Raw genomic sequence first — 24400 nt, 5'->3', positions numbered from 1 at the left:
AACAGGTGGAAAAGCCAGTTCATAACCATATTTAGGTACAGGACAAGCGTGTTTGGACCGAACACGCTACAAACGGCATAACAGCGGCGGGCCGCATGCAGGGTACAATATCAACTCTGCAAACAAGTTTCAACTGGTGTTTTGACTGAGTCTACAGATCCGCGGCTTCTTTCCAACATTATATTTTATCCAGTGTTTTACACGTCTTTCGAGAGGAGGTGGAGTAGCCCGTTAGGTCTGCAAAACCAAGGCGAGCTCCTGTTCAGCGGACCACTGGTTGGAAATCTCAGCTGCTAGCTCCTAACAGCTTGAGTCATGGGTCTAAGTGCATGCATGCTCTTTTGGAGTCCGATATTGAGGCGTCTTAGTATGATCTGCATGCGTAACAGGGCTGGTTGTGTGGTGCTAGTAGCCGGTATGCTCTACCAAGCCCACCTGCCTAAAGCGAGGTGATATGCGCTTAGAAAGATCACGTCCCAAAGTAAAACCAGTCGAAGACAGCTCTGGAAAATCAAGACGTTCACCATTCAATTTTGGAGGGGAGAATCGTGATCGTATAGCCATGGACTGCTTTGCTGGGCCTCTTCACCCGGCTATGGAGACTCATTTGCCGTCTTCCACAGTTGCACATTGCGACTATGCTGGTGAATGTATTGATCCGCCTTGCCCAAGAAATCCCCTAGGAGCTCTTGCAGTGTATGTCGACGTTGACTTCCCAGCGGTCCTTCAGATGTTCCGAACCGCGCTAACAGCTGCCGTGGAGGAGGCAACAGCCTCCCTATTCTCGGGCGTAGAGGGAAGGCTTAAAAGGACAAGACAGTTGCATAGGAGCCTGGAAAAATTCTGGCTTTTTGCGTGTCAGAATGGCATGCACAATCGTATCCAGCAGCATTCCGAATTATTTCTCGGTAGCTTGCAACACCAGGACAACAGAGCAACACAAGGGAGGAGCACCACCGCGAGCCTGAACAGTGATACTACAAGCACAAGTGTCAGCTGTGACGAGGCATCAGGTCAATGTCCAAATAAGGGCACGAGTGAGCATAGGCTGCTGCCGAGCTCGACGCTTAAGGGATCATTAGTTACCAATGCGCATGCTACCGCCCCGCCACTGCCTTCCGCGTTGCGCCCTGTACAGAGGGATGATGGATCAATTATAGCTCCACCACTGGAGCTCCTGGCTGCCTATGCCGACACCGACCTGACAGTCTCGCTACCGGACCCCCGACAACCAGTCGTCGTCGAAGCGCAAGAGCACCTGACACCTGTGGTGTTTCCTGCGTTTCGTAGTGCCCGAGGCTGTGTCGTGGGACTCTGTGTGCGCAGCCTGCTCGACCTTTATGTGCAGGCCATTCGCTCTATACAGCCAGCTCTGCTTCCGAGGGGTTCCGTAGTTCTCATGGCAGCTGTTAACGTCCCTATGATGTTTAGTATACTGGAGCACCACCAATTATTGGTGCAACCGTTAGATCTTGACGCTCATACTTTGATGCCCACGAAAAAAAGCTTACAGAAGGCGGTGGATTGCTGGGGCTCACGGATCAAGGCACTTGTTTGCTCTCACCTCTACGGTGGGCTCTGCAATGTGCAGCCTCTCGTAGATTTCTGCACTGAAAATAAGCTTCTCCTCATAGAAGATTGCGCGGAATCATTTGTGGGAGACTTGTACAGAGGTAAATGGCGAGCGTCATTCAGTTTCTTTCAACTCTTAAGCGGGCTGAGACGGTGCTTAATGGCATTATCTACTTGAGTTTGATCGTCCTTAACGGCGTCGTCGTTGTGTGTGTGTATCTGTGTGTGTGTGCTCAGGCCATCCCAGAGCAGATATCAGCCTCTTCTCATTTGGATTAATCAAGTCATGCACTGCAGCCGGCGGAGGCATCGCCACCGTGCGTCTCACAAACGTGTAGTATTGGTTAAGCCGGCGGAAAGTGCTGATAGCGTCGGTCAGCTTAATTGTTAGTAAGCATGCTGTGTGCTCGTTGTGGAGAAGACTGGGTTTCGACAAGTTCTCCATTGACTAAAACAGCTGTATAACCGCTGCGTTGATATCGGTTTGTGCTCTCAGGTGCGAAGTCGGTTTGTGGCTGCACGGATGCAGTCGTTGCAAGCATTGTACCCATTCAGCAGCCGTCGAACATTTTTCTTCAAACTTTGCGTGGCTCTAGGAGCATGTATCTTGCAGAACAAGCACATTATGAAGGGTTTCCTGAGATTATGCTAGTAAGATAAGACACATTAGCTCTTAATTGAAAATATAACAGTTGTTCGATGCGGCTTTTTTTGTGAGCTGATTGATAAAGATGCTCCTCTGCACAGGCTGCAACGGTGAACTGACTTTATTTTGGCTATCCTGTTGCTTGTTGTGTTTCAGTTTACCAGGGTGGAATCCTGGAACATTCTTGCAATCATTTGTGAGGTTTTACACGGAGTGAAGTGGGCTGCTATTATATACTCCTTTAGCTCTGATGTTGAATCCAGAAGAAGCATCATCCGACATGCTCTCGTTGCTCAAGTGCAGGTCCCCTGCTCGCCTACTGCGTAACCTCTGCTGCAGGTTCGAGGATTTCCTTCCAAAGGCGAAATCTTCAAGCTGCTGCGGGTGCAGCCGAGCGCCTCGCTCCTTGCAGTACTGCTGTACGTTACACGTAGACTACAAACCTGCTCACTTTTCTGTTGGTAATGCCCCACCCCGCTTGCGTTTTGTTATGGCTTTAGAGTGTCATATGCGTCCAGTGGTGGTAGTACCCAACTTTCTCTGTATCTTTCTAGGAGGAGATTGGAGTCATGGAACTTGTCAGATTTCATGGAACAGCAGTTGCGAACAATTGGGTTTGCCCGAAGACTGCAAAATTTGGGACTTCAAATGCCAGGAAGCGGTGCAACCTTCAAGACGTTTTGGTAGGGCTGAACTTTATCTGAAGAGTACTAAAATCATTGTGGCTTGTGCCCTGCTGCCATTACATCTGCCAGCAGCTTCTGCAGAGTGCCACGAATGTGTAATTATCTGTTTTCCTTACCGAGCCATGCCGAAGATTCGTGCTGCATCTATGCAGGCTTTTTCCAATTGTCACACCCGCCGGAACCAAACTTGATGAGTTCGAGGCTACCTTGCGGGAAAACGGGTTGTACGCTGCTAGCGACGCTACCACACTCGTCTGCTACAGCCCGTCACCTAGCGTTTCTAGCATAATGGGATTGCCAGCTATTGCTGCTTCCATGATGCGCCGTATTGTCTATTTACCAGTAAACCGCCGTTCCACTGTGCAAGAGCTTCTACGAGTTGAGGCAGCATTGGCAAAGGCTTGTGGACTGGAGATTTGCAGTAGGTTGAATCCCTGCAGGAGATTATACTGCAAGCATTGTGGCTTGTTTAAGGGTGAGAGATTTGTGCCAGGAGAATCGCATGGGCAATAATCATTTGTTCTGAGTGTCAATATTCCGTGTAAAGTTTGTTCAAATACTACGAGGACTATAACGTATGTGCTTGCGGCTGCCCGCAAAGCACTGTATGCAGCGGCGGATTATAAGGCATCTACAGTCAAAGCAAGCTGCATATTGAGCTTGCGACGAAAGCCAGCTGGCTTTTCCAGGTTTTCTCCCATGCAGTTTGACTAATGTTACTTCAAGGCCCATCACAATGGTGAACGCAGGCATGCTGCGGGGTATTTTTTGCTGAAACATTTCAAAGAGCTACTTGCTGTGCTCTACCTTCAAATCGTTGTCTTCATTCGACAATGCAGAGTGTGGCGACTAGCCAATTTAGATTAGCCACTACTAGTGCGCTTGGGCTTTTAGAGTGTGCCGTTGGCTTTATTTTAGTTTGCTTTCTCTGTTTTTGTAGCACCCATTTTACTTGCATCTTGGGGTCCCGAATTGGTGGCTATATTGCTCACGTTTGTAATGAATTGCTGGGCAGCCTAGGCTACACCAGCATGTGTTTGTTAGCAGTACTGGTGTTTGCCGAACTCTGACCAGCATAGAACACGTTTCTTATATCAGCACAGCTGATAATTATGCTAAAATGGACTGGAGGCGTTTTAGTTATTACTGCTATCCGCGCCATTATACCGCCCTGTGTCTATAAGCATTGCCACACCGCGCTGAATCCACTTCTCGGGGTCATCATCTGTGAAAACAGGCAAGCTCGCAAGCCTTTTTCTAACTACAACCAGTTGACATTGGCTTGTTTAGCATGCGGAATAGAGCTAAAGAGTTAACCTTTTGCAGCGTACCTGTTGGCAAGTCGAGGAACGCGACGACTTCAGAGCTGGCAGATCGATCAGTTGTTCTGTACACTGGACACCTGCATTTGTATTCTCGCATCAGATGTTTCCAGTTGCACCATATTAGAGACCTTTCGGTGTAGTGTAGCATGCGTTTGCCCCTTCGATATACTAAAAACGCTCCTCTGGGGTGAGGCAGCAAATGCCAATGCTTGTGGGTGGGCCAGCAAACCTGTATTTTCTTTGTTCTTCAAAGAAAAAGTGGGCGGTCAAGAGGATCGGTGGCAATTCGTGAAACATAACCCGAGGCTTCGCTTCGCACAGAACTTGGTCTTCAACTGACCAATTTGCCCCCTGCCGTATCCATAAACAAGTTCCATCGTAGATGGCAGTCCGTGTAGGGGAAATACGGGGGAATATAAAGCTACTGCACTCTGGGTAGCGACTACTCATAGGTTAATTGAATAATGCGCAGCACTCATGAAGGGGGCTTCTTGAAGCATAGTTTTGCGCTTAGAAAAGTACTGCTATCCATGATGAGCCGTGCTAACCTGCATGGAAAGACCATTTATATATGTTCCAATATCCGCAGGAGCTTTTACTTTCGTAATATCCTTTATATCAGTAATCTTGGCAGATAAAGAGAGAGCAGTAAGTGGTCCCTGCGAAGCAATATATTCAAGGCAGAGTACCTTGCAATGAGGTTTTTTCATAAGACAATCGTTTGAAAGGTGTGGAATCTGCAGAGCGGCCTTCCGCAGCTGCAATAAACCTTTGATACAAGCTACATCTAGCATTCTTGATCCAGGGCATGTGGCAACACCATTCGGGTAATTTAGCCATTAGGGAAATACGGCTGCGTGTTTGTATCATGTATGTGCCAAACAGAGAAGATGGGCATGTGCCTGCTTAAATTATATATGCGAAATGCTGCGCCTGCTGACATGTGAACCTTTGGCGAGAGCGGTCAGAGTTGCTATAAAAAACCTCTGTGGCTTGTGGAAGGTTGCGATGTTGAAGACAGCAGGAGGGCCGTTCTGCACCCATTGCTGAATGCTGGTGATCCGTGTACCAAGGTCTTCCAGCCACCAGCCCAGGCTGAGCTTTGTAGGATACGACACTTCGATCCAAGATGTTGGCACTCTCTGGAGGTACACCATTTTGCTAAGGTTTTCCAGTTCCTCAGTCATGACTTCCCGGCCTCGAAGTGCCTGGCCACATAAAGCATGCAAGCAGTTATTTTCAGTGGACATCGGCATCTCATTTACGGTGCGATGTCGAATAAAGGCTGTCGGCGTCTGACATCAAGGGAAGACTACGCACAACGAGCGCAGCCCAGTGACTCCTCCCTTTACATCTGATTGTTCAGACTGCTTATTGGGTGCTGTGGGCGAACACACCTCCTGAAGCTGGGTAAGACACTTTCGAATGCATGCGAGAAGCATGTTGTAGGCCTGAACCTCTCCTTTGAGAAATACGTCCAGTGGGCTCAGCCCATCAAAACCTTTTTGCTGGTTTGCATGTGGTTGGAACACTGTACCGGTAGCCTTGTCAGTGGATATGTCCGCAGGTAACTTGTACAACATGTCTGATATGATGCTCAAAAGATTGCTTTCCCGGCGATTTCCGGTGCACTTTTGTATTCCCCTGTGCACGTTAACCAGGCAGTCAAAGAGTTTGTTGCTCTCCAGCTCCTTATACCTGAGGGACCGAGTCGCCATCACATACAATTCCCCAAACGATAAGAAAAGTTATCCCCTGCACACGAACTTTCGAAAGTTAGCAGGAGCTATAAAGGCTGATTGTCAGTTCAGTGCTGACCCACATCAGGACAGCTCCACGATCAAGTCCTAAATCCTCAGGCTCTGGATCGATTGGCAGACTCATAACAAATTCCGTAATATCTTGGTAGCAATAGTCTGAAGGAAGGACGTATCGCTTCATCACCGTCTCAGCAGCATCCGATCCGAGTTCGTTTGCGGAAATGCAGCGCTTTAGTAACGAGGTGAGCACCCGTTGGTCAACAGAATCTGTCACGCGTCCTCCATAATAAATTTCAGCCGTCAGGAATAAGGTCTTGTCCCACGCCATGTCATGTTCTCCGGCTGCTGCTGACTCATACAGCCCTTGTTGGGATATCTGAAGCAATATCAGGGCAGTGACAGCATAGCTATTATAATGCACTGTTCTTTTGCACGCGAGCTTGGTGGTGCCGCATAGTGAAGCAGGCAATGCTGCAACAGGTACATCACCAATTGTTTTTTTGGGGCTTCTCACTTTAAAGTCTAAAAACGTCCAAGCGTAGGCTTTATTCCACCCCAGTATCCCATAACGACGCCGCTCTAGTATAAATGAGTGGAATAGCGCGAGCGCGAAGAGCCACCGCTTGTAACTGGGGCAATGTGATACATCGTCGGCCCCGCATCTCTCTAGGTCATAAAATGTTTGCATAACGTTTTCTCGAAGGCCCTACAGCCATCACCCAATCATCGAAAAATTTATTCTGTAACTAAATCGGATGCTGCCAGCTTTGGGTAGCTAGGTAATCATCGTTAATTGATAGCACGATGTTGATGGATGTACTATCAGAAGTATTCATATGCACCAGCTTATTCTATCTATTAAGCAGGGTTGGCAGTGGTTCAATGAGTACCTACCGAAGGTGGTTCAGCCAGTATTTTTATGCTTTGCTTCAATATGCTGCTTGGCAGGTGGTGGTTTGGCTGGGTTGCTATGAAAAGCCGAAATCGCGGATGCACATGCTGCTGCCGGAGCTCTTCACAGAATCTCTGAAGCGAGTGCACGAGTGTATCTTCCAAATGGCAGATTTGGAGAAACACCCAATATCCATGAACTCTGACAGGTAGCCCATGCACAAAAAGTCCGGATAGTACGTATGAGGCTAGAAATGTTTTCCCATTGGCCTGAGAACATGGTTTTTGATTATCGAGTTAGTGCACACTACCTAACAGAGATTGTGGAATCACTAGGTTTCTGAATGTCATTTGATGACGGTGAAAACAGACGTTACCTTGCTTCCTGCAAAGTATTCTCTGCTGCAGCATCCTGGCCCTGCCCAAGCGAGAGAATATGCAGATGCTTCTGAGACAGTGAAGCGCGGGCAGCTTGAATCCTTATTGATCCTATGAGATCACTTCCGGGGAGCTCGATGAAGATTAAGGGTATCAACGGGGTCGACTCTTCCACTGCTTTCGGCAAATCCAGCTTAATGGGACAGATATATCGAGAACCCAGTATTTTTTGAACGTATTCGCGACATCCAGCGTGCAGTTCCCTTTTCCTGACGGATACATGTGTTTGCAAGTGTGCAGTTGCCAGTAAGAGCCGTCAAGTTGCTATGCGGCAACTTTTTTTGCAGTTATATTTTACTTCATATATATCCTACAGATGAGCTGTCTGAGGCCATAAGTAGGTGGATGACATACCTAATGGCTTTAATGAGGACCAAGGACTCAAATGGCCTCAGGTCTCCACCGTTAATTCGAGGCAAATGTGGTGGAAGCTTGTCATCATTTTCGATTATTGTTCTCCATTCACCATCGTCCGCTGCCACTAAACGGGCGAAACCTTGAAAGGGCCCTCCTATGATTTGGTCTAGGAAGATAATATTGCGCCAAGTTTCGAGGGTTGTCCAATGCGGCTGAGCACCATACAACATCTTGTTTTTTGAGCTCCCTACGCTTCCATGAACGGTCGTGAATTATAACACATACTGATTAGTGTTGCACGCTGAGTAAGGAATGCACGCAGGGAACAAATGCAGCACAAGGCTTGCAAACTTTCGGAATCGCGCGGCAATTGAAGTCTCACCTGAATGCCAGTCGACTCGCCTTCAATTCTCCCCGTAACTTCTTTTATAAAGAACTCAAGCATGCTAACTGGAATGTTTCCTGCCTGCACATCTATTGCTTTTGCAATCATAAATGCAAAGGCAAGCCTGTGAGTATCCATAAGTCCTCTGCACGTGTTGCAGTAGACTTCCCAGGTAAGGAGATCTTTGAGAATCTCCACACGGTTTTCGCTTGCGTCTTGGCAATTCTGCAAGGAAGTTTGGACTTGAACCTTGAAGATTTCAAAAGACCACTGGTAGAGTGCATTGAGGTGAGACAAGTCGCACAGGAGACAGTACAGTAATGCGCCTCTTTCGGCAAGCGACTTGTAAAATCGTCGAGCCTCCTCCAGTTTGTCCGCTGTGGCGAATGCTTCATTAGTGCGCCTCTGAATTGCCTCGTACCCCGAATAACACTCATTTAGGCTTTCCAAAAATACATTATCCGTCAAGATATCACCTTTTGCATCGGCCAAAAGCTATGCACAAACACCAGAGAATGCAGTTGAGCAGAAAACCCCTGTCAACACTGAATTTGCTGATCCAGCTAATGCTGGTGCTTTTAACTGTAGTCATGTCCAATAATAGGCATAGTTTTTAAGTAGGCAAACCGCTTGGGAGTCCCGAAGCTGCACCTTCATGGGGCACTATTCATGCCTTAAAGGAGCGCTTTGATGAAGACCGAGGATCGCCATCTCACCGCCAGAATCTTTTCTTGAAATGTGGCCCCTGTCGCCAAGTCTCTGGCAATACTAATGGCGAGCAGCTTTCGCTGTTCTTCCAGATGTGGCGCTTCATGCATTACAATCTGGTTTAATATTTGTTCTTCAAGACTAGCTGGAGTTACGCGGAAGTTAATAACACAGAGGTCACTGTGTAGCTCATCAATCACTTCGGTAGGGCTTTGCTTCGTCACCAAAACCATTCTAAAGTATGGGTTCCTTCTTGCGCTATGGTGAGTAAGGCGAATGATTGATCGGTCTTCTGGAGTATCCTTCTGTGGCTTCTGTGAAAATACAGACCATAGACTACACCATCCTTTTCAGCAAGCGAATGCTGTCACTGATTTTATCCATCAATGTCTGCCGAATCTGCTATTGTGGCAGGCTAGGAAGTCAGCATTCTGAAAGATCCAGAACGAGACGTGTCTGTTGCTATGGCGCTTTACTGCCGTACCATTGCCTCGATAAGGGTCTTGATTGCGGAGTCAATCCCCTCCTCAGAAATTGTGATAAGGACGGTCATTCCGGCTGTGACTGCTTCACAGAGAGTCTGCAGAAAATTGGGATTGCTTGTATAAATCTCCTTGAAATCCGTTTTGTACTGCCTACGCCTGAGCCAGTGGGTACCCTGATCCTCAGGGTCAATGAGGAGAGGGCATTTAACACAGTTGCAAACTAAAATAGCATTTTCGATAGATGTCACATCAGATGGTAGTTCTTCGAGAGCCCATTGCCTAATTTCGGACGGTGTTGACAATGTCCCAGCAAGCGAAAAGTTTGCTCGTGCAAGTAGTCCTTCGTCTCGGCACATAGCAAGCCATTGGCAAAGCAGCTCTTCCCGGAATTCACGAGTAAAGGGCCCCGCGTAATTAAGCATTCCTGTGCGCGTCACATCATTAATGGCCCTGAGAGCCTAAGCCATGCGAACGTGGAAGGTATGCATTACACAGGACTTCACCCAAATTAATCTTTGTATCATTCGTCTACGTTCAGTGTGATGAGAAACAGGGCACAGATGATCCCAAGAAATCGATTATTTGAGGCTGTAGCAGGTATCAGAGGATCACCAGCTGCTATTAGGACATCGGTCAATAGGTAGGATATATCTTCTTCCAGGATTTTGACATTACTAGCCCATCTAGATCCTTCTACGGATATTCTTGATAGTAGGTTTTCTGCTTGAGCAAGTCGTTGTGCCGTTGTATGCATTTGACGTTCCATCTCTACGACTCTTTTGCGGCGCGCATCATACTGCTCAACAGGGGACTGCACCCTGAACACGAAAGAAGCGTATTTACTATTCACAGCAATCGGTGAATGCATTCTTTCACAGTGCGAGAATGTAAGTGACAGCTTCCAGATCACTATTCAGCTGCAACTGCTTCTAAAAGCTTTGCTAACCGTGCCTGGACCTCCTCAAGAGGCGGTTTTGTTTCTTCCGAGCTGCCGTCTGCCTGGTTCCAAACCTGATTCGACTCAGTATGCTCTGGCTGTTTCGGATCCATATTATTTAGAGCCTGAAGGATACCACTCGAGCTAAAGATAAATGCAGTATAAGCGGATCCCACTCAATTATTGTATCAGCTGTGAGCTAAACCCTCTTCCACGTGTCAATACTCACTCTGACGTAACTTTCGACGGCCCGCACCCACATGCAAAGAGAAGCTGCAGCTTTGGAATGCATTACGACCTTTTCTGGTGCAAAGTCTTGAAGGGACGTATACATGCTTAGCTGCTGCATTAACTTAGGTGGCACATGATCCTTATCGTAGTGTCTGAGAGTCGTTATCAACGATGCATCGTCAAGAAGCTGTTTGCCATCTTCCCAAGACACTTTCCGCCCCAAGAGAACGCAGACAGCATTCATCACTGCTTCTACAAGTGCAATCGGAGACGTGAGAGACTTCAGTTCCTGTATATCCTGCTCGTCGAGAGCTTCCAGGGCCTTAAACGCTTGGTGCAATAAGGGCAGTACCACGCGTACATCTTGTTGGCATTCATCTCGGGTCCATTGAGCATTAATGTCTGCTGATTCTGCAGCGGATTTCTCGAAGGAGTAACGTTGCCCCATTAATACTTCACTCTGCAGAGGATACATATCCGCAGCAGGTCCATCCGTTGCCTTCAAAATACCCGGAAGGCAGCAATAGCTGTCATCGTGATTCTTTCGCACCTTATCATCTGCTGCGAGGGACCATTCCACAAGTTCTGCTTCTTCCTTTGCCTTTTCAAGGATCGGCTGATCGGCTAGCAGCTGTGCCTTCATAGACTTCACTGCAGCAGAAGTCTCTTCCAGCTTGCTGATTCCTGAGGCATACTTTTGTAGGCGCTCATCTGCGTACATTCAAGAAACGTTCCAATGCCCAAAGGTGAACATCCTGTAGGCCAGACCAACCTCAGTCAAGCATATGTGCGCCAAGCGGATGTGCAAATATGCGGTACACTCACCTAACTCCTGTTTCTTTTCCGCAAGCAGAAACAGGTAATGCTTGACTAACTCCACAAAGGAGGTACGTGTCATGTGAAGAGACTCTCCCGTTACGGCCGTATATCGCTCGGCTACTCCTTCAATGGCGGAATATATCTCCACGGACGCGCTTCAGGTAGCATAAATATCAAACGACCGCCATATCAACAAGCTGGTTGTTCTATTCAGAGCGCCCTCTTTGGTCCGAAGTGAGCATTGACCAAGTGTCTCTGCGACGGAAAAGTGTATGCACCGCCTGGGGCAAAACCTTTGGTGATGATAAGTTTGTGTCTCTTACCTAGAGAGCATAGGTGCTACGTCCCTGCTAATTGGCGAGGCCTTTTCCAGAAGCTTCATGGCAATTGAATGAAGAGCAGATCTTGGCCAGGAATCGTAATAGTCGATGACACAGGCGTTTACCAAATGAGCCATGCTACGGCAAATGGCTCTGCAAACCAACAAAAAACCAATAGCGATTCCTGACACAGTCAGCCATTCCCATAGTATGAGGCATTGGGGACCAATGCCTTTACTGTGTCTCACTTTAAGACTGTCCGTTGCAATAATCTGCTAGTATTTATGAGCTTGCTAAGTTCCTTCTGTTTAGTTCCCTGATATGGCTTCATCAAAAAGTAGCAAATGTGCACACATTATTCATTAGGTTGACTTCTGTAGGTAAGGCGAAAAGATCGTACCTAAATGTTTCACCGGACGCCGACATATTTACTAAAAAGTGAAGTCTACTTTGAACAAGGGCCACAACACTATGCCAACTCTCAGAAGCACCAACAGCCTCTGGATTTTCCATGACTCCCACTTGAAGGGAAAGCTTTTCCTTTTCTGGCTGGTTAAACAGCCCATGGATCTCTCCTGAACACGACACATGCTCATTGCTTGATCAGTCTCAGCAAACTTAACTCATAAGAGCACACGAGCACTAGCTTTTTGGAACGGCGGCTGGTAAGCTACTGTATGTGGTGTTGAACCTGTGGCAATAATGCTCGTTATGTCTTGGAACCATTCGTCATATTTTACGCTACTTTCTGAGATGCGAAATACAAAATCTCTTTTTCCTGTACAGATCTGAATAATGATGTCCCGAAGGTATTCCTGAAGATCTTTCGGGCCATAGTGCGATATAGTAGACATGGTAACGTCCGTGTAATCCATTATTGCAGTGGCTAGGCGAGACAAACTTTCTCGGCCTGCAGACAAATGAAGGAAGTGTCGTGGAGCAAGTGCTGGGCTACTACCGGTGCAGTGTGGTGGGGGCAAATATAACTTATTGTTCTTTCTAGCGCTTCTGTGTCATTGACACAAACTGGCATCTTAACTACACCACCAAAATATATTGAAGCTATGCGAGCACCATTATAGTCATTTGGCGGTAATGCCCCACCTGATCCGCGTGCTCCAAGGAGGAGCGCATGCCCTCTAGGGGCTCGTAGCGTTCTGCAGAGTCGAGCGATGTGTTTGTTGGCATGCTCGAAGAATACAAGGCACATCGGTGAGGTGCTTGTTGCGTTATACTGCTCAAGGTACCTGTTACAGCACACTGTAATTCAGTTGGTTTTTGATTAGCTGCATGTGGCCTGCATCGAATCAAAATACACCAGTGGCTTTTTGTAACCTCTATGCAGTCAACTGCAGTGCGCTGCACTGTGGCCTAAAATTAGGGAACCAGCAGGTGCTCAGTCGTGCCTAGAGAGCAGATCGTTCATTTGTTCTTCCGACAACAAAATCTCTGAATAGGTCCTAGATTTCGAATGGGCAAAGTCGCCAAAGATTATTTGAGAACAAACACAATCTTCTAGTTCATTGCTCAACTCCATTGCGGCTGAAATTTGCTTCAACAATACGTTCTCTGTCCACTTGCGATCCTCTATTGAAACAAGTCGATCGCTAAATTGCCTTTGCATCTCATGCAACCAGAGGCTGCTCGGGGCATCAAAGAAAGCAGAATCACACCAATTAGTATGAAGTAGCTTTTCATCAATGAGCAATGTGTTAAAAGCTCTTGTATAAATCGTACCGAGTAATATCAATTTTGTTGGTGAGTTTACTGGTGTCCGCCATGAGCATGCCCTCCACCGCTCTCGAAATTTCTCGCATTGTAAAACTGTAGTGACACTTAAGTGGCGTAGGCAATAGATGAGCCTTGATGCGTTGATATGCAACAACTGTAGCATCAATCAGAATATCCGCGCAATGAGAAAACATTGGCAGCGTCCGCTCCCAGGTTCCTTTTAAAATTCGTGCGAATACGTGCTTGATGTCTGCCGGAGCATATTCGTCGTAATATAATATGTTGAAGTGACGTAGAAGCCTGATATCCACGCAATCGTATCAGATGCACTGCAAAGATTAAAAGTAATCCGACAATAAAGCAACCTACTGCTCACGAAGGCTCCCCTATCCTTTCCACTAACCAAGGTTGCTTTCGAAAGGCTTACCGCATGTCTATGGATAATCCGGATACATTTGCATTGCTGATAAGAATAGTGCTGGTGTCTTCAATGCGAATAAAGTGGTGATGTGTACGTTCATAAAATCCCCCAGACTCAACAATCTGCCTAATTAGTTGATGAGCCCTCTTGGTCCCGAAGTTATCTGGGGCAGGGGCTGCAAGGTCGTCAATGAAGAGCAGCATTCGAAAACCGTGAGGTGGCCCAAGGGATCTCCGGTGGTGTTTTACAAAATGAGAAACGATGAAATCCTCGATGTCTTGTGTGGTAGTTCGGTATGCCAAGGCCATCTTGCAACAAGCTATTGAAGGGGTGGGTGTCTTAATGCACTGCTGTAGATGTATGCTTTTTCCAGTGCCCGACTTCCCAGCAATAAAACAGCTATATCCACCCTGAATCCATGAGCACGCGACGATTTTTAGAGCTGCCGGGACATGCACACACCTACTTGTACATGTGTTAAACGAAGCAACAGCGAGATGCAGATTGTTGCTGGCTCACCTCCACGAGTTTCTGCTGGAAAAACGAATGAGCCACTGTTCGGGCAGTGGGCACAAATATATCGCTGAATTTCACTCCACTTTCAAATGAATACTGTGGAACCATGGAGTCAAACGTCTCGAACTTTAAGTTAGTCGTGTCAGGTAAAATGTTGTAAATAGAAATATTATTCGGAAGGCCCTCTAGTAGCTTGCATATTTTGGAAAATTCTGGTTGTAAGGCGTTCGAAAGATCGGCTCGCTGTACATCGGCCAGATGCCCGCCCAAACCCCACGCCATTGCGAAAACAAAATACATCTGAGCCAAGTTCTCGAGGAGGTCCGAAGTTATACTTTGAGGTACCTTGCCGCTCAAGAGAGCTGTGAGGAGGCGACAGACATAGGATGCGAGGCAGCTAAAGCTGTACGGCGTCGCCCACTGCACAACAACAACATTCAGTAGTGGCCTGTGCTCATACATTGGAGCTGAGCCGCTAGGATCGCTCTACATAGCCTGTCAACGTATCACGCTCTGCTTCGAATCACACAAAAGCTCAGAATAGAGAAAGCTCGCCTACGAACTCAGCCCTGGGCCTCTCCAAGCAACAATCTACTCAGAATTACAGTTGATGCAGTAAAATCAAGCCTACTGGGCTGCTTTGGCGAAGATATTGTATAGCCTTTTGAAAGATATTGATGCACCACGACTCAATCTTGCTGGCAGTAACCGCGAATTTGCTTTTTTTGGTGCTAAAAGATTGTGCCCAGGACTGGAATACTGCTATCCAGCCTACGAGGTCCTCAATGAATATAGTTCCACACCTGCTGACTGTCGCGGGTGATGCATCCCGCAGGTCCTACGCCACAGTTGCACTAGCAAGTAAAAAACGAAATTTCATCCATAGTAGGATGCTTGTGGCGGCCAGGCAGGCCATATAAAGCTAATAGTAACCGGACGGCAAGGAATGTAAAAACGGCCGTCCTCTAGACCCATCTAGAGTGCATGTGAAGTGGAGTGCTGTATACCTACTGCAACTTCAAAGAAAATCTTGAAGTTTTCTGGCAACGCAATACGCTCTCCACTGCAAAGGTATAAGGTTTTGTTGTCATCTAGAGCAGAGTGCAGGTTTTCGGCCCAGATTGCATCCAAAGGCCCATCGAAAACAAGCCAACTGTGGATGTCGCTTTGCGCAGCAGCCGCCTCTCTAACACGCTGCGGGCAAGTGGCAGGCTTCAGAATTTGACAGTCCCTTCAAACCTTTCACAGCCCGTTTGCCGTATCTTGAATGTGCCTAAGTTTGATGCTTTTGCCCCAGTAAGTAAGGATGCATGAAGCCTACCAACATATGTTTTTCGGTGTGCAACGCTCACAGCTGGGATAATTCCATCGATCCACTCGGTAGTGTTAGGGTCCATTTTGCCAAAGAGCAGACTTTCCTCCAGTGCTTTAGAATACACCCGCAGCACCTTACAAAATCTGTCAGGTGCTACATGCTCATGCTGTGTCCTACTCGAATGTGTCGTAGTTCCTGCCTTCATATGAACTCGAGATATCGCTTTCGACAACGCAACAAGAAGGGTAGTTTTGCCCACTCCAGGAGCTCCCACCTGAGAAAAAGCGCAATGCCTTCTAAACTGCCAGAATCGATTTCTATCGTCACATTCTAGAGCTGCAAAATATGATGCCTCAAGCTAAGTATATTACGCTTATTTGTCAAACATACCACCAGCAAGCTGTGCCGAAGTAGCTGAGCTTCGTAGAGCTGCATTCCCTTCTCCACAAAACTATGCAAAGCTTGGAGGTGCTGCTCTCTGAGGATTGCTTCAAATTCTACTTCTACCTCAATGTCGTTTGATTTTGAAAGTGGCTGCTGAGAAAAAATGTCGGAAATAAGGCCCAAATAAATAGGTATGTCATCGACTACGAGACTCGGCAGAACAGACTGGAGTGCTTCCACCATTGCTTTCGTCTCGTCGATCTCAAGTTGTTTCGTTTTAATTTTTCCTGTGCGACAGTGTAGCCATAGAATATCATGGAGATGTAGGAGCACAAGACAAAGAATAATACGCAGCAGCGTCACTGCAAAAGCAGAGTACTCTGCATGGCTGGACAAAACTCACCAGCATTCAAGAGAACTGCTTTCAGGGACCTGAGTCCCCAGTCGTAGTGCTTTTGTTGGCTAAGTAATACATTTGCTACAGAGAACATGTGCACCACCTTTGCAGCCAAAGAAGGTGCTGATAAGAAACCGTTTACGAAGAGGGTGACCTCGGCAATCATAGTGTAGTCGGGCGTAATCATTGACATTGGCCGGAAGACCGACTGGAGGATTCCTGGTAGCTCCGTTCGCCCCGCAGAGCTTGGATTGTTTGTCATGCAAATTGCTAATCTGCAGAGCACGTCCAAATCTGATGAGAGAGTTGGATCACTCGCTGTCAGCATGTACAGAGAGACGATATTGCGGGAGCATGGCACCCAGTGAATAACCACTGCAAGTTCGCTTACCTCGGATCAATAGCGGTGCTTTTCCCATCGAATTCAAAAAGGTCTTTCTGAGCCCTTATGGCTGTTTGCATTCTTAGAAGCAGCTGGGCAACAATTGATGAAACATGAGTGCCAATCCTATTAAACTCATTGAAGCATGCCCAAATGCCAGTTTGAGCCAAACCCTTCAAGTGTCGCGATACTGTACAAATGTCCAATTCCTTTGAACAATCGAATACTTGGCAGGACACTCCAAGGGCCATGGCCAACTCCTTGACAGATTCTGTTTTCCCTGAGAAGAACAAGATAAGGTCAGCGTGCATTTTTCGACCCACGCCCAGAACTCACCTTCTGAGCTCGACAAAGGTGGACATGTCAAGAAGGAAAGGCTGCCGTTCAACATTGTGCAACAAATGCCGGGCGTGCGACCTTTTCCGCTGCACCTGTTCCAGATGGTCCAAATAATGCGCCGCCATATCCAAGATGGAAAGCAGAGGTAAGTGCCATAAAGCACTTGTCAGTCAGAGGCGTGACTACAACTCTGCTTGTACAACCAAGATGCTGGTGCCTAAACCGAAATCTGAGCCGAGTCAGGCAACAACCAGATACCCGCATGTAACAGTGAGAGTGTGAGATCGCATGCTAACAAGTATACGTGTATTATAATCTTTGTCGCTGGTGTGCTCGTCCTACATTGTAGTGGCTCATAACGTCAAAGGCCCTATACTTACTTCGCTTGGAGCTGTTCAATGTCACACTCTCCTTCCTCACAATTCCAATAGTAGCGCAGATGCTTTTTCCATTCAAAACATATGGGAGATGGGATTTTTGATTGCTGCAACTCATGGAGGATGTCACGGGCATGGATCATAAAAATTAAGAGGGACTGGGCCACCCGCCGCAATAACGAAGCCTGTACGTATACGTTGAGCTGCGCAAGCCTGAGTCCATGCAAGCGAACACAAGGTTTCGTGATTAGCTCTTATCACGTCCGAGAAAAAAATCCTTTGTATGAAGAGTTCGCATGCGTGCTAGTTCCCATGTCCATGAAATCGTAGAGCTTGCATTGAGCTGTCTGAATTGTACGGACTATCATTAATGCATCTTGAATCTAGTATACTCCCGACTCTGTGCCCCTTAAGATCCAGCGTAGGCCTTTGGTCATGAGTGAACTTACCTCTGAATTTCCTTGGTACACGCCTTGAGGCAGTCCTCAAGTGCAGTGAAGCGGCGTTGATGGCATACAGCTTCTAGAGCTTCCTCTATCTTCGAGCACCAGCTGATCATTTCGTTTCTTACTATGCACTGAGAGGGGTACATGCCCATTCTATCTTGTAAATCGATTTCCCAACTAGCCTGGTTTTCCAGTGCAGCCTTCGAATGGCGCCGCAGAGAGTTCACGATGGCTTCTTCCAGGCTGGCAAACCACTGTTCCACGGGAGCCAACACGTTTACAGGGGAGAGTAAATCAATCTTCTCCCTTTCTTGAGAATATACAGCCTTAATCACAGTTCCGTTAGCCCCTAGCGCTACGGCTTGTAAGCCGTCAAAGCATTTTTGGAAGCTCTCTTGCAAAGCAGCTGGCTGCTTGGCTTTAGATACAATGTTCAGCAACTCCTCATTCGAGAGGAAGTAAAACCTCGGAAACGCCATTCGTTTGCTGTCAAGGCAGTCCTACAACGGAGAATGAATTGAGCATCTCCGCAGCTTCTCAGGTGTGATGACTCAGGTCGTACATAAAGATTTCACGATCAAGGTGACACGAAAACACCCCTGGAATCTACTTTGAATAGGGTATGCTCGTAATCGCCAGCTACTCATATTCTCGTGACTGTTGCAGTGTTTAAATCACCTCGACTTTGCGCTGCAAGTCAGCCAATATTTTATTTTTATCCCCAAGGATCTCCAACAGGCCCTCTTCCTCAACTACCGTAATGAGACTAGCTGCTTTACTGCGAATTTTTCTGAGGTATGCCCGCCAGAAGCTATCGACATGTTCAAAGAGCTCTGATTCCTCAGGGAGTTGTTCAAGTATCTCCATATTGCTGAAAACGCCCTGCAGCTTAATCCATTGGCCCTGAAGTTGTATTAGCTCCTCTGCATGAAATACAACCATATCCCAAGCCGTATCATAGCCCTTATATATAATTCACTGAGAGTATTTCCTCGCAGCCACAATGGGTGGTGCGCTCGGCGAAAGCACTGAAGAAATGTTAGCTACAGGAGGAATACCAGAGTAGCATTGGGATTTTGACACAAGATACTGCTCACTTACCCAGGATTTGTTGCGCCGAATCAAGTTTTCCAGCCCATGATTCCACCTTTTGTTTAAGGACCCCTATATATGGGTTGTGCAGCATGCGCTGCATAGATATTTGGTGATCTTCTATCGTGGACAGTAACTCGGCCACATCCTCTGCGGTGTTTTTATGATCAGCACACTATAATACAAAGGCACATGCATCCCAAGTGCAGTAGAACTTATAGATAAACGGTAGCAGAGGAGCATATTGTCAAGGCAAGAGCTCAAGCGATCTGCTTGAAATTTTTGCTACGTTAACATGGCTTCAGTGGTACTCGCTCCCGCGATGTCAAACGAATACAGAGAGTCCCACCAAATATGAGCGCATTTGGGTCTTCTTCCAATGGCTTCACCAAAAGCTCCCTTGTTCCCCATATCTGTACTATCTTATCAATCGTCTGCTGCAAAGACTGCTGCATAGAGGCAAGCGTAGAAATCTCATTGATGAAGTCGCGTTTGCTAAGGATATCTTCTTGGTACAGTTGTCCCAAACACACAGAGTCTTCAGTGCCATTCATTCTGTTGGGAAGACAATAGCGCAGTAACAGTTTTCAAAGACTGTTCATGAAAGCCACGAGAATGCTGAGAATGTCTGATAGATGCCGGGTATTCGATTCACAGTTTTTTGGGCTCTAGCTCACTTAAGCTCTTGAAAAACTGTTTCCCAGTGAAGGCGCTTCATTGCAGGGTTACTCAGGTCCACAATCAGAGGCAGGCGTTTGAGCCAGCCTTCAACTTCTTTCTTAAATTCGGTGGCCACTAAGTCACTAGGAAAGCTTTGCACGGCTGCACAAGCTTCCTTCAGGTACCGCTTTACGGCACCGTCTACTGCTTCAGCGTTCAGTGCAGCCAAAGGAAGGCCAAGCCACTTCAAACAGTAAACACACACATATGAATTATTTATTTTTCCGTTGGCGTATTATAGTTGATCGTTAACGCATTTTGTTATGACGAATCCTCCTCCACAAACAGGATTCGGAAGATGTATTACCTGTCCAGTGTCACATTGCCACGAACAAATGTGCTGCCACATCGTAACTTTGGGCTCAATGCTGCTAACTGCCTCCTGTATTTGCTTGGATATGACTGCAGGGATGTCCGGACTAAAGAGCTCCCTCATGACTCTCAGAGACTCAGCCTTTTCGTAGACGAGACTGATGCGCTGTTGGTATTCCTTCAGCTGCTCAAAGCATCTGGCTGCATTTTTCCAAGCGCCTAGCGTGCCGAACTCCTCTGAATCACAGCAAGACCAAATGATTAAGTGCGGCAGTAGTCAATGTGACTTACATCAGATCGCTGGCCATCAGGTTTAAACACTCCTGAGGAAAAAACGGACGCGCGGTACTGAGCTTGTTGCGTCGCATAGCTCACCGTCACTGATAAGCTTATTGAGCTCCTCCATCTCATTTTCTACCTCTTCTGTCCTTGCCTTCAAGTCTGCCTTCATCACTTCAAGGTTGCATCTGTAACCGAAATTGCCATAGTCCCTGTGTTCCATAGAATGAACTTTCCCTTCCACGCACCCTGCACCCAAAATGCATCTGTATCTACTAAGTCCATCTACGCAGCCTGATAGAAGCTGGATATTGGGGTTTGCTGCGACAATTCCAGCGTGACGCCGGACGCTACCTTATATGCTCTGCTGCATCCAACAATTTAGACTTCTCGAATTCGCTTGCACTCTTTAGCATATTTTCAAGGTGAATTGTGTCTTCAACAGCCAGGCGGACGCCGTATTGTTTCAAAAGAGCAAACATATCTTCAGCAGCTGCCTGCACAATCGTGTATGATTCCTTCATAGATTGGATAAGAAAAATATCTGTAGCTTATTTGGCACGCGTAGGTGTGGCAACACGGCTAACCATCACATCGAAACGCGCGAGTGAATCTTGCACAAGAGGCACCGAACCTTGTCTCGGTCGAGTTCGTCAATTTGGGACTTGATTTCCTTGCAAGTACAAAGGAAGGAGGCGAAGCGGGCCAAATTCATTGGACGCTCGTCTAGGCGTTTATTGATGTCTTCGAAACGACTCGCCGTATTCCGCACCTGTACGAATAACATCACTTCCAAGAGTCGTAAGCATAAATTCCTTTGTGCATTGTGCATGCAACAATTGTTTCCATACAGCACAACTATGAGCGAGGCATGAATCTAAGTATGTTAGTCCACGTATTAGAAAAGAAAAAGGCGATACCAGTGGAGATATATAAACCGTGGTGTGTGGAATTCCCACATGGTCTTTCATGAGCTTCCATAGGAGCCGTTTCATAAATGAAAGAGCCTTTTCTGTAATAGGTTGTAGTGCACACTTCAAGTTTCGTGCTTCAATTGAAAACAGGCCAACCACATGAACTGGGTTGAGTTTGTCAAGTTTATCCTCAAATTCTGACACCATCTCCATTTCAGTTGAAAGGTCATCATGGCTTGTTGTCGCGTTGGCAAATGCAGTCTCGTCCCAGTTCTGACCATAATCATAGATTTGTCTGCGGTGCATACCAGAAAATTGGAAAAGGTTTCGAATAGCACTTGCAATATGTTCTTCATACTTTGCGCCCTGGCTTCAAGGACACATAGGTAGTGAGAGTAAGCGTGTAGCTGTAAAGATGGTGTTACCTGTATATCCCGAAATACGATTCTGAGTACTTTTGCGCTCGGTCAAAGTCTTTTAGAAGTCTCTCCTCTATTCGTTTCTGTGTACAGGACAATCAGAATGCTTATTCAAGCAGTTTGCGTACAGATGCAGCAGCATTCTACATCCGGCGGTGCTTTACTAACACAAGAAAGGCCACTCCTGAGGGAGCAAGCTCCCCTGCGTGCCATTGGCATCTCCCGAATATCTGGTGCAGAACAAATAATATATATGCAGTGGAGATGATCGTTAGTACCTTCATGAGCTGCAGATGCTTGGAGTGAAGCAGTAATGATTCTACGGTCATTTGGGGGCCCTTCAAAGCACAGTCTTCAAACTGACGACACTGGGCAAGCAGCGAGACGCTGCTGACAGTGGTAACAATTCCTGAATTGACAGCCGGATCTGCGCTTCGTCTTGCTTTGACAGAGGCGGAATATCTGTGCGGCTATATACGCACCCATCCATTTAATGCCCCTTCCGCGATCCTCAGTCGTTTTTCTGTGTCTAGACTTCTGTGACTTCGGCGTTTTACAAACTTCTGCATCAATTGGTATTGTGCTTCCCTCAAGTGAGTTCTTACCGTCCCACAATTCGTGTAGCATGGAAATAAAATCGGCGCGTCCTGGCTCCAGGTTTACTTTCGTGTTTCCAAAGGATACATTGACACTAAACAATTTGGCACAAGCCTCTTCAGTACCAATACGTTCTACCATCGCAGCTGCAGCTTTGATGGTCGCCTGAGTGGGTGCAAGAAGGAGGCTGAATTCATGCACGTCCAGAGAAGCATATTTGCTTTGAATGTGAATGTGGTGATAGGTATCTCCTACGAGGCACATATCAGATTGGTTTTTTATACTGTTCTGGAAAGGCACAGACATCTAGCCGGCTTGCTATCTTTGTAATCATACCTTTGCCAATGCCATTGTAAAAATGAGGTCGGCAAGAAGAATGAATTGGCCAAGGAGTGCCTGGTCCCTGTAGGCCACCTTTAAGAGTCGCTTCTGTTCTGCAGCATCTCGCTTTGCCTGAAATATAGACCTTCCCTTACTAAAGGGGTGTGCATGCATTGGTTCAGCCTCTGGCAGCTGCGTTGCCTCTTCAAGCTTTTGCTCCAGCGACAGGAGGTGAGCCCTAGCCTCTTTGTGTTTAGCCTGAACACATGCATTACTTAATGGAAGAATAAGCTTGACTCAGGCACAAAAAGCACCTGCAGAAGTGGATGTGGTCCAATGATTATCGTTGGAAAGAGCAATCCTTGGTAATTGACGTGGGCCTGTGGATTCTCGGGGCGCATATTTGCTGAATCTCACTTTGTAGAACTAACCTCAAGCTTTTTACTTGCGCCGACTTTCTGATCCAAATGAAGAACACGTTGTTGCTCTGTAAACTGGGAGATGCTATATATCGCGGGCTGCAGTTCGATTAGTTTTAGTGCACCAACTCCGGCGAGCACCTTGTGGATTTTCGAGAGGTAGTCGCAGTAAGTGGGCTTGGCTATGAATAACGTTTTGCAGAGCATTTCTCTGCGTTCCTCAAAAGCATGTTTTCTTGATGCGTGAACCCACAGGCTTACTACTTTACGAGTTACAAACGTTTTGAAGAACGACAAAGTTCGGAGAAGCGAGTACACAAATGCCTGCCGCATCCACTCGTCCTGTCTAAAACACTCGGTCGGCTTCCCTGGACAAATGTGCATCACAGCCGTTGCTGACAGTGTAAAATGTTCCGGATTTACTTGGTTAGGCGGCACCACGACAAGCCTGTACGGTTCGAACACAAGCGGAGCTGTTGGAGCCCTGTTACAAAACAAAAACTTTGTTTTTGTGGTATTTCCATGCCGGGCGAAGAATTTCACAGCATCTAGCCCTGTTTTCACTATGTTTAGATTGGCATGGCCAGTTTCATCGAGGTCCTGATTTTGGGCTGCTTCTCTCTCATTCTCTATTTGCGGAACCATTAGTTGCTCAGCCTCCCGAGCGGTCTTTAGCCCTCTCGAATAGTCAGTAGGTGTCCCTGTGTCCTTGTTCACACAAATATCGTAGAGAAACTTAAAGTGCTTAGGCATAGAGGCTTCAGTATGCGGTATGTGCTGTAGTCTGGACATAGTTCTCTCGGTTGCTCTCTGTGTCCTCCATGAGCGGGAACCGTTGATCTCTTTTCCCGAGTCATGCAAAAGGGAATGCAGAACTGGGGCTAAAACCTGCTTTCTCTTGCAGTTTCCGCATGAGGAACGTTCGATTGGGGCAGGCAAGGACCACTTGGAGCTTCGCACCAAGCCGTATGGAGCTGTTTGCCTCAGTGCCTTTGCAACTACGCTTGGAAGTATCTCTCGATCAGATGGTCGGTCGCAAGGTGGTTCACTGATGCACGAATGACCTTTGCAAGCACCGTCCTGACAGGGGCTATTCGTGCGATCGTGACTTTGACTGCTTTTATGGCTGCTTGTGCTTGCGGAACCAGTAGGCGGGCATCTCCTTGGCAGTTCAGAACAAATCGCCTGCCCTGTGGGCAACTCATCATCATCCTCCGTGACCTCATAACCGACACCATTTCTGCAGTCTGGATGAAGACCCATATGGTATGCCTAATCTGCTTGTGTGATTCAGTACAGGTCGCTGTAATTGGCACTACCAAACAGGAAAACCGAATGAGCAAATTATATATACAATGCAGTAACTGCGAAGGAATTTCTTCTCCATGCCAGTCGAGTGGTCTACAGAGCAGAGACACCAAGAATAACCATTAATAGCGTATGTTTGCTCTCCTGTTTG

The 24400-nt window shown here is 47.0% G+C and overlaps 2 protein-coding genes across 2 annotated transcripts; one reads left to right on the top strand and one right to left on the bottom strand.

The window, feature by feature from the left end:
- The first annotated feature begins 454 nt into the window (after positions 1–454).
- On the top strand, positions 455–3417 carry LOC34620621. Its single transcript, XM_026338616.1, has 5 exons — positions 455–1673; positions 1810–1889; positions 2558–2637; positions 2773–2901; positions 3057–3417. Exons 1-5 carry the CDS (start codon positions 455–457, stop codon positions 3415–3417), a joined length of 1869 nt encoding a protein of 622 aa, XP_026194401.1.
- A 508-nt stretch (positions 3418–3925) lies between these two features.
- Positions 3926–24204, bottom strand: LOC34620620 (dynein heavy chain 6, axonemal). Its single transcript, XM_026338615.1, is given in 46 exon segments — positions 3926–4081; positions 4307–4474; positions 4778–5016; positions 5179–5437; positions 5627–5927; positions 6052–6365; positions 6884–7082; positions 7258–7527; positions 7673–7887; positions 8058–8555; positions 8777–9073; positions 9253–9677; positions 9866–10071; positions 10200–10315; positions 10420–10881; positions 10972–11072; positions 11247–11460; positions 11680–11713; positions 11961–12150; positions 12363–12470; positions 12665–12820; positions 13003–13020; positions 13205–13292; positions 13294–13591; positions 13719–14122; positions 14232–14528; positions 14860–15066; positions 15240–15422; positions 15581–15817; positions 15934–16214; positions 16331–16599; positions 16716–16986; positions 17138–17274; positions 17426–17635; positions 17872–18368; positions 18547–18883; positions 18966–19110; positions 19726–19864; positions 19988–20229; positions 20368–20459; positions 20626–20768; positions 20906–21043; positions 21231–21480; positions 21611–21677; positions 22087–22484; positions 22940–24204. Coding segments are annotated over 46 exon segments (11541 nt in total).
- Between the last annotated feature and the right edge of the window lie 196 nt (positions 24205–24400).

This window comes from Cyclospora cayetanensis, unplaced genomic scaffold (assembly GCF_002999335.1).
Source record: "Cyclospora cayetanensis isolate NF1_C8 unplaced genomic scaffold, CcayRef3 CcayRef3_contig_283, whole genome shotgun sequence".
Lineage (NCBI taxonomy): Eukaryota > Apicomplexa > Conoidasida > Eucoccidiorida > Eimeriidae > Cyclospora > Cyclospora cayetanensis.
This window is presented reverse-complemented; position numbering and strand designations above follow the sequence as displayed.

Bases quoted from the DNA above. Each gene is read 5' to 3' on its own strand.
- LOC34620621 (XM_026338616.1), top strand. From the start codon at position 455: ATGCGCTTAGAAAGATCACGTCCCAAAGTAAAACCAGTCGAAGACAGC. The intron at 1,890-2,557 runs GTGCGTCTCACA...CCTCTGCTGCAG, and splicing joins CCGGCGGAGGCATCGCCACC to GTTCGAGGATTTCCTTCCAA. The intron at 2,902-3,056 runs GTAGGGCTGAAC...GCATCTATGCAG, and splicing joins GCAACCTTCAAGACGTTTTG to GCTTTTTCCAATTGTCACAC.